Source organism: Mus caroli, chromosome 9 (genome assembly GCF_900094665.2).
Source record: "Mus caroli chromosome 9, CAROLI_EIJ_v1.1, whole genome shotgun sequence".
In the NCBI taxonomy this organism is placed as follows: domain Eukaryota; kingdom Metazoa; phylum Chordata; class Mammalia; order Rodentia; family Muridae; genus Mus; species Mus caroli.
The window spans coordinates 68,843,775-68,855,826 of record NC_034578.1 but is presented as its reverse complement, the minus strand read 5'-3'; the positions used below and the strand labels follow the sequence as shown (position 1 = coordinate 68,855,826).

At 45.0% G+C, this 12,052-nt stretch overlaps 1 protein-coding gene across 3 annotated transcripts in view; it reads left to right on the top strand.

Moving 5' to 3' along the window:
* Cgnl1 (cingulin like 1) overlaps positions 1-12,052 on the top strand; it is a 156,533-nt gene that overhangs the window by 58,304 nt on the left and 86,177 nt on the right. For all 3 annotated transcript variants that reach the window (XM_021171400.2, XM_029481707.1, XM_029481708.1), the window contains exons 5-7: positions 5,008-5,109; positions 5,957-6,105; positions 7,056-7,191. In XM_021171400.2, coding sequence (XP_021027059.1) covers positions 5,008-5,109; positions 5,957-6,105; positions 7,056-7,191 — 387 coding nt within the window. The remainder of the gene's footprint in view (positions 1-5,007; positions 5,110-5,956; positions 6,106-7,055; positions 7,192-12,052) is intronic.

Below are 12,052 nucleotides of genomic sequence, written 5' to 3'. Positions count from 1 at the left end.
CCTCCCTCCCTCCCTCCCTCCCTCCCTTTCCTCAGTATGTGATCTCTCCCACTGCGCTGGATTTAGATTCTAAATGGGACTGCTGTCATTCCTATGTGCCACCCCTGTGATTTTGCTGTGGGGCTCTCCTCCAGTCCACGCAGGTCCCTGCAGTTGGTGAGAAGGGCCTCTTCCTGGCTTATGATGCACAGCCCACACCTGGGTCAGCAGCTTTCGAGCCAAGACTCTGAGTCTTAGAGCTTAGGTTCCTGCTTTTATCTTTTCGCCTTGCCACTTAGCTGTAGGATTTTAGCCAATTCCCCTTGAGAGCTTCATCCTGTTATCACTTCCACAGTAGAAAAGAAACAAGAGCCTTCGAGATTCACACTCAGATCAGACAGGATGCCTCCAGACCGACTATTTAATATGGCCCCTCTTCTTGGTGGAATAGCAGGGATTAGATAGAGAAGCCAATGCGGCCCAAATGCATTATTTGCGTTTGCTGACAGGTCTATGCTGACTGGGGGGTGGGGGTGGGGGTGGGGGTGAAAGTCTGCCCAGCAGATTTTCCCCAGGGCATGGGAGGTTTAGAAATAGAGGGTCCGGCTGCATGCAGACAGACTCCCAGAGAACCCACTAGGTGTTTCTTCGACAAATACTTTTTGCTTATTTACTGGGATCAAATGTAGAGTAAGTTGTATGAGCTATAACTGTAGTTTGCTGGGTTTTTAACACAGATTTGCATCTGTACAAATCCTATTCCAATCACAGGCAGGGGTGCTCCCCTCACTGGGAGTTACCCTGTGTGCTCCTTCCCTATCAAGCAAGTTCTCCCTCTTGAGGTAATCCATTGTGACACCAATAGCCTAGATTAGTTTCCCTTAAATTTCATATCAATAGGTTACCCGATTATTGTCTTTACAGCTTTATTTCCTCAATATTGTGTCAGCGAAGTTCCCTTTTTGTATTATACGTGTATGTGTGTGTGTGTGTGTGTGTGTACCTAGTGTATTTCTGGTGAATATTTCTTAGTGATAAAGCCACAGTGGACACTGAACATTATTGTACGTACACTCATTGTAATGGATGGACGCTCACCCACACACTCTCTTTGGTATATAAGCAGAAGTGAAGTTCCAGGTCACAAAGTAGGCAGGAGTTTTGCTGTGCATACTGTGAATGGTTTCAGGAAGTGATGGAACAATTAACACTCCCACAGTGGTGCATGCAAGGCCTGCATGTTAGACCTTGCCTACTAGCACCCTCTGTTCCGTTGCATGGATTCTATGACGTATGTTCCATACAGATTGAAGTACTCTATCTTTAGCATAAGCTCTAATATCTGGTAATGTCTGTCTTCTGACTTCATATTTTTCTTCTTTTCTTCAAGTTGGCTATTCTAAGTCTCTCACCTTTCCATACAAATGCTAGATTTTCCAAAAGTGGGGGTGGGGCAGGCAGAATTGGGGAGATGACTCAGGGGTAAATAGTGGGCTCCTGTAGAGAACCTAAGCTTGGTTCTTAGCACCTACGTCATGTGGTTCACACTGCAACTCCAGCCCCAGGGGATCAGACACCTGGCTCTGGAAACATATGTACATACATGTACAAATGTGTACCATACATGCATATACATATAATTGAAATAATAATAACAACAGGAATAAATCTTTAATGAAAAGCAAGGAGAGGAGAGAGAGAAACAAGGACCTTTGTCTGGGGTTACACTGGTCTGCATATCTGTTTGTTCAGGATGCTTCTCATCACGTGGCTGGACCCCTGCAGAAGCATGGGTTGTCTCCCAGTCTCCCGTCCATTTGCGCCCTCTACTTCTCCTGCAGCTCACGAGTCTTTCATTTTGGTTTGTGGACTTTGCACTTGCATTCATTCTTGGTGTGTGTCTGTGTTTTCTTTTATTTTTTTTCTTTCCTTTCCTTTCCTTTTCTTTCTTTCTTTTTTTTTTTTTTTTTTTTTTNCGAGACAGGGTTTCTCTGTCTAACCCTGGCTGTCCTGGAACTCACTTTGTAGATCAGGCTGGCCTCGAACTCAGAAATCCACCTGCCTTTGCCTCCCAAGTGCTGGGATTAAAGGTGTGCGCCACCACGCCTAGCTGTGTCTGTTTTCTACCTAAGGCTGTTTTCTTCCACCCTGGGGAACCGCTCTAGTCTGTCCTGTCATCTTTTCTGCTGGCAGTGGGCTCCCTGTTTTCTCGGATTGCCCTTTGTCCATCCCTGTGTTTGAGGCTCGCTAGCTCAGGAAACATTGTTTTATCTGATAACTTCAGTGACACATTGGTCTTTTGTCTCCCATGGGTTCCCTGGAAAGCAGACAGCATTCTTAGCACTGTTCCTCCAAAAGCAATACAGCTTTTCTCTCTCGCTGCCTTGACTATTTGATCTTCCAGTCTTGGAAATTTGAATGTAGTGTAGTCTGCCTGAGTGTGGTTTTCCTGTGTTTAGCCTGAGTTCTTGACTTCATGGCTCTCTGGTGCTCATCATATCTGAAGCACCCTGGCCATTTGTTTTGAATATTGTTATCACATTCTGCTCTCCTCAGAGTTCAGTTGCATGTATTTTAAATTTTTTGTGGTCTCTCTTGTTCTGTGTGTGTCTGCATGAGTGTCTATGTGAGTGTGTGTTTGTGTGTATCTGGGTTTGTATATGTGTGTCTGTGGTTTCATTTGGCATACCAGATATTCTGGATAGTCTCTCTCATGCCCTCTCTCTCCTCTTAGTTTTTTTTGAGACGGTGTCTCACTATGCAGCTCTGGCTGTTCTGGAACTCAAACTTGATGCCATCTACTTGCCTCTGCCTCCCGAGGGCTGGGGTTAAAGGCGTGGCCTTTTCTCTTAATGTTTTAAATTCATTGACTTTGTTTTCTGGGTCTATTTTTTTTTTTAAGGTTAAAGGCCTATTCTTTTAAAATGTCCTGAAACAGCCTTTTCATCCTTCTTTAAGGATGATCTTTTTTCTTCTCATGTGTGAGTGTGTGATGTGCATGTGTGCATATACATATGCTCATGTGTGTCCATATGCAGCGGGTGTACATGAGTGCATGTGTGTGGGGCCCTGACATTAATGTACAGCATCTTCATGCAGCCCTCTTCTACCATACTTTCTGGGGGTTTCTCATCCAACCCAGAGCTCGCTGGTATGGCTCATTTTATTAGCTAGCTTACTCCTGGGATCTTGTTTTCACTTTCCGAGGCTGGGATTGCAGGGGAGCTACACACTGACCTGGCACCCATGTAAGTTCTGGGGATATAAACTTGAATCCTCTGGTTTGCACAGGTAAGCATTAATTGTTGAGCCATCTCCCCAGCCCCCAGGGACCAGTCTTTTAAGAGCCACCTAATGAATTCTTAAATTTTAAGGTATTGTATTACCATTCTAAAATGTCCATTTGGCCATGTTTCTAGATTCTAACTGGTGAGAAACCTTTTTTTAAAAAATCCATTTTGTTCATAGCTTTCTGTGTGTTTAAGAATATTGTTTATAGCTCTTTGCCCTCCTTTTCTTCTGGGTCTTTGTCTTCTGTGGGGTTATCTTCCCCTCTGTTGTGCTTCTCTATGATTGGTCAGGTTTTTTTTTTTTTTCCTGCTTCTTTAAACGTCTGGGATTTTCTAATTGCATGCTGGGTAGTAGATGGCGGCTTACACATGTCCCAGATGGTCCTATCTGCCACCAAAGGGTGATGAACTTTTTAGGCTTTGCTGAGGGTGGGTCTTATTAGGTTTTACGTTCATTCCTATGGCATGACCTACAGTCCCTTCTCAGATGTCGAGTGAATGCCAAGACGTTAACCAGGCTCTGTCTATTTTGGCTGAGCTGGACTCCGTTGTCTCCACAGCTCAGCATAACCTGTGGTGGTCGGTTGGCTTCTTTATCTCTTAGACCTTTTTTTCTGATGAACTTTTGGAATCTTGCCTTGTTTGCAATATAGTTTAGGAATCATCTAAGAAACCAAAAAGGTGTGTTTTTTAATGTAGCCTTTTCTGTGGTGTTCTTACTTCTCTAACATCATTATCCCAAGATTGATCTTTTGCTTATAATGTCTAATTTCTTAGATGCTTCTTAACTCAGTGTGAGTGGCACAATCCTTTTGATTGGACTCGTTTTCCTCTTGAATTAAAGTAATAAATTATTCTCGTTGGTTGGTTTTATTTTGTGGCAATGGGGATTGAGCACGGGGCCTCACGTATGCTAGGCAATTATATGTACTGCTGGGTTACATACCCAGCCTTGTAAACTTGGTGTATTTTAAGCTCGAAGCGGACTGAGAAGAAAGGACAGGAATTTCCCTTGCCCTGTTGTGATCCTCTGGTACACTTGTAAATAAACATGGGTAGATATTAGCACACATGATTATTATTTAAATCCCACAGTTCACCCTGGGATTTGCTCTTGGTGGTGTACATTATATTGGAGTGTGTGTGTGTGTGTATGTATGTGTGTACTTGTTCATGTGTGTGCATATACATGCAGAGGTCGAGGTCGACATTGGAAGCTTTCTTCCACCTGATTTTTTTTTTCTCTCAAATCCCATCACTGGGAAGGCAGAGACAGGAAGACACCAAGGCTCACCCTAACCTATTTAGCTAGCCCCAGGCCAGTGAGAGACTATGGTTTGTTTGTTTGTTTTTTAAAGGTGCTTCAGAAACCACAGCTAAGGTTGTCCTTGGGTTTTCACAAGCACACACAAGCAGGAAGACGCATGTTCTACATTTAGTACCTTAATAGTTCATAATATGTCTGAAAGATGTCCAGTAAATCTACCCCTTCCTCAAGTGTTAGCCATGCTGGAAATCTGTGAAATAGTCCCTTGGACTGCGGCGAAAGGTTTAAAATCAGCTCTGAGGGGGCGTCACAGTCAACTTCGGAGGGGTTCTGAGAAGCTGACGCCTGATTGAGTCTTAGGATGGTCGGTGCTGTCTCATGCATTCTATCCCCCCTGTTACCGTGGGGGAGGAGAACTAAAGAAAAGCATCGCATGCATGTAACCGAGGATATCTTTGCAATTAATTGTAGGCTCCGAATTCTCCCTCTGAAGGCAACAGTCTATTGGATCAGAAGAACAAATTGATCCTAGAAGTGTCTGAACTACAGCAGCAACTGCAACTGGAGATGAAGGTAGCTGGCTTTTATATTTTTTTCCCATTTCTGCCTTGGTAGCTAAAGGTTTGATTTTTGTTTTGGGGGGTTTTTTGTTGTTGTTGTTTTTTGTTTGTTTTTGGTTTTTTTGTTTTTTAAATACATTGAGATGTCCAGGTGAGGTGAAAGTCATTTTTACCCGCTAAAAGAAACATTCCTCTCATCCCTGAGCACATTCCTTTGGATCTGGTGGCTGCTGGCCCAAGAATTTTTTAAAGCAACAGCGCATACGGACACCGTTTGCTTTGAGCAAGTGAAATCCTGTTAGAGACAGGCAGTCTGATAGGAAACGTGCACTGTTCTCACATAAAGCATTTAAACTTAAGTAGCGGAAACAGCAAAACGAGGTCCAGCTAGCTGTGTTTTGTTTTTATTTTAAAACTGTTCAATTCACTAAGTATGAATATTTCATATTCTTTCTGGAACTACTAAACCTTAATTCCATGGTTTGATTAAGTTGTTTAATAATGAAGGAACAAGGGTATGGATTCCATTAGTGCTCACAAGTGGGCTTCTGCGCTGGGGATGTAGCTCATTGGATAAAGTCCTTGCTTGGCACACATAAAACCCTGGTTTCCAGCCCCTGCGCCTCATAACCCAGGCCTGGTAGTGCGCCCCTGAACTCCCAGCACTTTCGAGGTGAAGGCAAAACGATCAGGAGTTCAAGATCAACCTTGACTACATAGCCAATTTGCTGTAAGCCTGGGCTATGAGAGACCCTGCCACAGACAGACAGACAGACAGACAGGCCATGGAGATGTGGGTGGTGGTGTTTCAGTACCGATAGACAACAGAGGTATTTTAAAATCATGCTGACTCCTGTTAGAACCAACAGAACATCAAGGAGGAGCGAGAAAGAATGAGAGAGGATTTAGAAGAGCTGCGAGTCCGGCACCAGAGCCAAGTGGAGGAGACGGCCACCCTGCAGAGACGGCTGGAGGAAAGTGAAGGCGAGCTGAGGAAGAACTTGGAAGAGTGAGTGTCCGGCTGGAGCCCCACCCCTTCCTGCCTTCTCAAGTCTCGTGTTGCTAGAACCTTCTGTCCTTGTCACACCTCCCAGCCTTCTGAGTGTCAACACCACTCACCTCTCTTTCCCTTTTTTCCTTTTTACAAAATTGTGCAGCTGGCTGTATAAGCAGGGAGGTTAATAATGACTAAACCCCGTTGTGTACCTTGAGTGTGCCTTATAAAGCTTCAGCCCCAACAGGGGAACTTCCGGCAGGCGAGTGAGAAGCGTGGGCTCTGAGAGGTGATCTGTGGTGACTGGGGTTTCTACTGGGAACCTTGAGTGAGATAACTAAGAACTAAGGTTTCCAGAAGCCTAGGCCTAGCCTCCAAAATGCGCTAGCCTATAGGGCTCACAGTCTCTCCCAGTTTGAGCACTTTCTCCAGAACAGGCTGGTCTCTGTGAGACACCCTCGCACTTATGCTCAGCCTGTGGAGAGGGTAAGTTGCTCCAAGGCTCTGCCATATTATCCTGTGAAACTCAGTGGCAAGAACTCTAAACTCAAGGTCTGGTTTCCTTTCCGGGAACAGCTTTGCAAACACACCCAAGAGATGTGCTTTCTAATCTCCTAGGTGCTCCTCGGTTTAATCAAGCTGACCACATTGACCATGAACTTGTTGGTTCTCCTGCTTTATAGTACTGGATGGTTCTCCATGGTTTTTGGCGTTTCTTCATTTTCTGTGTCCCGATTCTAGTACGTCATGGTCTCTTTCTGGTAGAAAATGTCCCTGCAAGTCTGTCCCATTTCGTTTGTTTGAGTTCTTATCTGACATCTTGGCCGAATTAGACTGTAGCCCTGAGGAGGCTTCTTGGGGCTACAGGTGACCATGTGATAGCCTGAAAGCCTGTGGTTAGGCTAGGTGAGCACTGAGATCCCAGGAGCCTCTTCTCTGACAGACCTCCCGTTGTCCCCTGCCAGGCTGTTCCAAGTGAAGATGGAGCGCGAACAGCACCAGACTGAGATCAGAGACCTGCAGGACCAGCTGTCGGAAATGCATGATGAGCTAGACAGCACCAAGCGATCCGAGGACAGGGAGAAGGGAGCCCTGATTGAGGTAAGGGAACCGTGGGCCAGGTGTCACCCCATCTGCTTTGAAGGGTGGGATTTCCTGGGCTGGATGTTGTAAGCCATTTTCTCTTGTGTGCATTCGATCCACTGGTTTCTACATTTAGATTCTGTGAGGCCATCACTGTCTTAGGGAAACTTTCAACCACACGGAAAAGTAGGAAGAGTGATATGTTAAAGGCTGAGGAGATGACTCTATCGGTAAAGGGTTGGCTGGGCAACCACGAGGACCTGAGATCAACCCCCAGAAACTATGTAACACCTTAACTGGACAGTTAATGCTAGCGTGGGTAGAAGAGATGGACAGATCTCTGAGCTGTGCTGGCTGGCCAGCCTAGCCTATTCTGTGAGCTCCTAGCCCAGAGGCCCTGTGTCAGAAAACAAGGTGACCCTGAGGAATGAGGTCAGAGGTGACTTCTGGCTACACCCTTCCCACCTCACAGGTACACACACTCATGTCCACACTCGCTTATATTCTCTTTCGTACACTCACACACATATAAGCAGCCTTCCATACTCATAGATGTTCTCACACACATAGATGCACACTCTTCCACACTCATAGATGTTCTCACACGCATGCTCACATTCATACACTCACACTCTCTTACACACTAACAGATGCTCTCATAGACACACACTCACATGCTCACACTCATAGCATATACTCACACATAGAGAACAGTACATTAGCACTCATCAGTTCTCAACACAGACCAAGGAGTTGTCAGTGTTTCCAATTGATTGTTCTGCTCACCTATTCATCTTTGAAGTAAATTACAGATAAGATCATATTTTACTCTTTTTAGAATTTACAGAACTTGCTCCCTTAGTTCCAATACCATTATGGTAACTAATGTGTATATGGCTTCTATAGTAAGGGAATGGAGTCTGAACACCCAACCTTTGTTATCTCTGAATCTATTTAACAGTTGACTTCGTGAGTTCAGGGCCAACCTGGGGTACATCAGCCCCTCCCTGAAACAGTTTTCCCTAAGGATAAATTCCCAGCGATGATGTCAGTGGAGAACTTATGCATTTTGGTGGCACTTCACCTCAAAGCCCAGAGGACAGAGGACAGACGCTCCTGTGCCCTGTGCTGACATGCCCTGGCTCTAGCCACCTCCGTTCTCTTCCTCCACTCCATCTTGCTCGTCTTTTGCCTGTGTCCCTTCAGCACAGCCAAGTACTGACTGTCATCCTGGCTTCCTGCATTTCATTTGCAGCAGCTTCTGAATGACAGAGCAAAGGAAGAGTTTTCATGGTTTAAATTACTTTCAAGTGTTCCCATAGCTTTCCAAAGTGAAGCAAGTCTAAGATGAACTGCGTGCTATTGTACTTGGGTGTTATTCTGAGCTAGGGTCTCATGTGGCCTTAAACTCACTGTGTAGCTGAGAATGATCTTGGGTTTCTAATCTTCTTGCCTCCACCTTTCAAGTGCAGGGATTGCGGGCGGGTACCGTCACTCCCACTTTATGCTGTGTTGAGGACTGAGCCCCTGGCTTCAATGCATGCTAGACAAGCCCTCTACCAGCTGAGCCTCACTCCGAGCCCACGTCTCTGACTATGCTGAACTTGATTTAATGAAAGCTTTGTAGGCCCATTTATTTTGGTCGGGGATGAGGACAGGGACTCTGGCTTTGGTGATGTGTGCTCAGGCCACACCTGGAATGGGAACAGAGCACATCTCGACTTAAACGTTGTCCTGTATTTGGGTTCCTAGCTGTCTGTCACACTCCTGACAAGACCTGTGCTGTCTTCAGGAGGGAGGTGGAGAAGTTGTTAGTATCTGTGTCTTGCATGTTTGCCTTATTGTTCTCCTCTGACTTTTCAGCAACTTTTAAAATACGGTCTACAGTTTCCATAAAGAAGATCCTATATCCTAGTCACTTTCAGTTTATTCTTTGTATCTTAATAAGAAGTAGACTGGAGAAATTTGATAACAGATTAGATGTGGGGCCAAGTTTTCCATGGCTTTTGGCTGAGAACAGACTCTTAAGCACAATGAGTATGGAATCCACAGTGAGAACTGACTGAAAACTGTTGATGCCTGGATGCGTGGTGAGCCTGTGTGGCAGCCCAGAGGTTTCATGAAACCTCCCTCCTTTCTTGCTATGGTACTGGAGGCTGGAGCCAAGTCCCTGTGCACGCTAGGCACATGCTGTACCACTGGCTTCACCCCAGCCCAGAAATTCATCACTTTTTCTTAAATAGTATCAGGCAGGCTTCTACATGGAATCTGTAAAATAACATTGGTGGGGGAGGGGAGGGCAGCAGGAAATAGCTGGACATAGTGATGTGTGCCTTTGATGCCAGCACTTGGGAGATAGAGGCAGGTGGACTTTTATGAGTTAGAGGGTAGCCTGCCCTACAGAGTGAATTTCCAGAATAGTCAGAGCTACACAGTGAGACTCTGTCTCCAAAACAACAACAAAACAAAACAAACAAACAACAAACAAACAAAAAAACCCAAGAAACCCCAAAAACTTTAAACAGTTTAAAGGAAAGCATAGTAGAGATGCTGTTTTGTTAGGCTAAGAGCTGATGAATAGGACAGATCTACTGTTTGTAGAATTCCTGGGTCTGTAAAGTTTTTCTTTTTTTCTTTCTTTCTTTCTTTCTTTCTTTCTTTCTTTCTTTCTTTCTTTCTTTCTTTCTTTCTCTTTTTCTTTCTTTCTAAGTCAGGGTCTCTTTCCTGTAGTTCAACCTAGACTCAAATTCACTAACTCATTACATAGCCAAGGTTGGCCTTGAACACCTGATCTTCCTGCCCCTACCTTCTACATGCTAGGATTGTAGGTGTGTACCACTCTGCCTGTTTTTTGTTTTTATTTGTTCATTTATTTGTTTTTTTCATTTTTTAAAAATGTGAGACTGAGAATAGAAGCCAGCGTCTCATGCACGAGAGGCAAGAGTTCTGCCAAATGAACTATGTCCTTGGCTCCCAGGAACTACGTGGGCTGGCTGGCTTTTAATTAAAAGGACTTTTAAAATTGTATGTGCATGTACGTGTGTGTGCGTGTGTGTGTGTGTGTGTGTGTACATGTACAAGTGCTCATGTGTGGGGGTCAAAAGATAACTTTTAGAAGTTGGTTCTCTCCGTCCACTTTGTGAGTCTCAGGGATTGAACAACACCAAGCTTGGTGGCAAGCACCTTCACCTGCTGAGCCGGCTCATTGGCCCTCGAGACCCATTTCTCAGCTGTAATACAAAAACAATCCTAGAACCAGTGTTTGGCCCTTTTTCTGTCCATTCAAGTGGACTCAAGTCTAATATGCAACACCTGTCCAGGGGGTTTTCTGGTGGACAGATGTCATTGATGAGTCTGCAGAGCTGAGAGGTGGCCCTGTCCCACAGAGGCTGCTGCATCTTATTCCTGGCCTTCTGGGCCTTCAGTGTCTCTGAAATGCTCAGCTCCAAAGCCTTGGAGAGAGTTGGAGCCTGGGCACTCCTAAAATAAACATCCACTGTGATTTGTCTAACATTACCTGGATTCTAATACAAGTGGCTGAGCAATGCCGTGGCTCTCTCCAGCCACCTTGCACTTTCTAGGCCATTGGTTAGAGCAGTGGCTCTCCACCTTCCTAATGCCGTGACCTTTAATACCGCTCCTCATGTTGTAGTGACCCCCCCATTCTGAGATTATTTTCATTGCTACTTCATAACTGTAATTTGCTACTGTTATGAATTGTAATGTAAATATCGGATGCAGGATGTTTGATATGTGACCCTGTAAAAAGATTGTTCAAAAGGGTCATGACCCACAGGTTGAGAACCAACTTGTCAGAACAGGAAAAAAAAAGTGACCGAATTCTGTTAGACTCCTACAAAACCTTCTTCTACCACAGCAATGGGCATGGGCCAGGCATAGTTTTTCTCATTTTGGCTCACAGGACTGCGGTGGATGTGGGATGCAGTTCTCTGTGGTCAGGGCTTACAGCTGGGGGTGGGGGGACATCCCAGTGCTCGTCTCTCAGCAGCCTGCTGTTAGGATCACTGCTACAGCAGATAGCAGCTTCCTACAGGATGCACTTCCTTTGTCTCCAGTTTCTTCCTTCCTGCAGTTTTAGGTTGTGGCTGAGTTTCTTTGCTTTAGTTTCAAGAGATGAATCCCCCCAGAGTCCCTTACCCGCAGTGCACCTTTCCAGCCTTTTCCAGTAGACAGCACTCTGTTGTACTGTTTGCATCTAACACTTAGGCCACACACAGTGTCAGTGTTCAGCTTTCTGGGTGGTTTGTGGTCAGGTCTGTGGTCACTCCATGGGGAAAAGAAGTCACTAGGTCCTGTCCAGGCCACGCCCTCTGCTCTAATGTTTATCAGCTGTGTGACCTGGGCGTGTTTGAGACAGATAGACAGGCAGCCATACAGCGAGAGCGAGCGATCGAGCAAGTAAGCAAGAGAGAGAGAGAGAGGCAGGAAAATATGAGAGAGAGACAGATTGAGTGAATGTGCGTGTATGCGTGTGTGTGTGTGTGTGTGTGTGTGTGTGTGTGTGTGTGTATGTGTATATGTGGGTTCTAGAGGAAAACCTCATTTCTCAAATGTCAGCCCTACCTTGATATCTGAGACAAATCTCAAAAGTTGCCAAGCAGGCCAGCTAGGTTATCTATCTCTGTCTCTCAGAAGCTAGGACTGAATACTCCTGCCAATCAGCCTGATGACGACGATGACTACTACTACTACTTCTTCTTCTTCTTCTTTTTTTTTTTTTTTTTTTCTTTTTTTTCTGGTTTTCTCGCCATATTCCAGTTCCTTCAATGTGAATTTTTAATTTTCCACGTTTTTCAGTATTTCTCGCCATATTCTACGTAATACACTTTGGGCCTTCCATGCTGTGTCTCTGGTAACA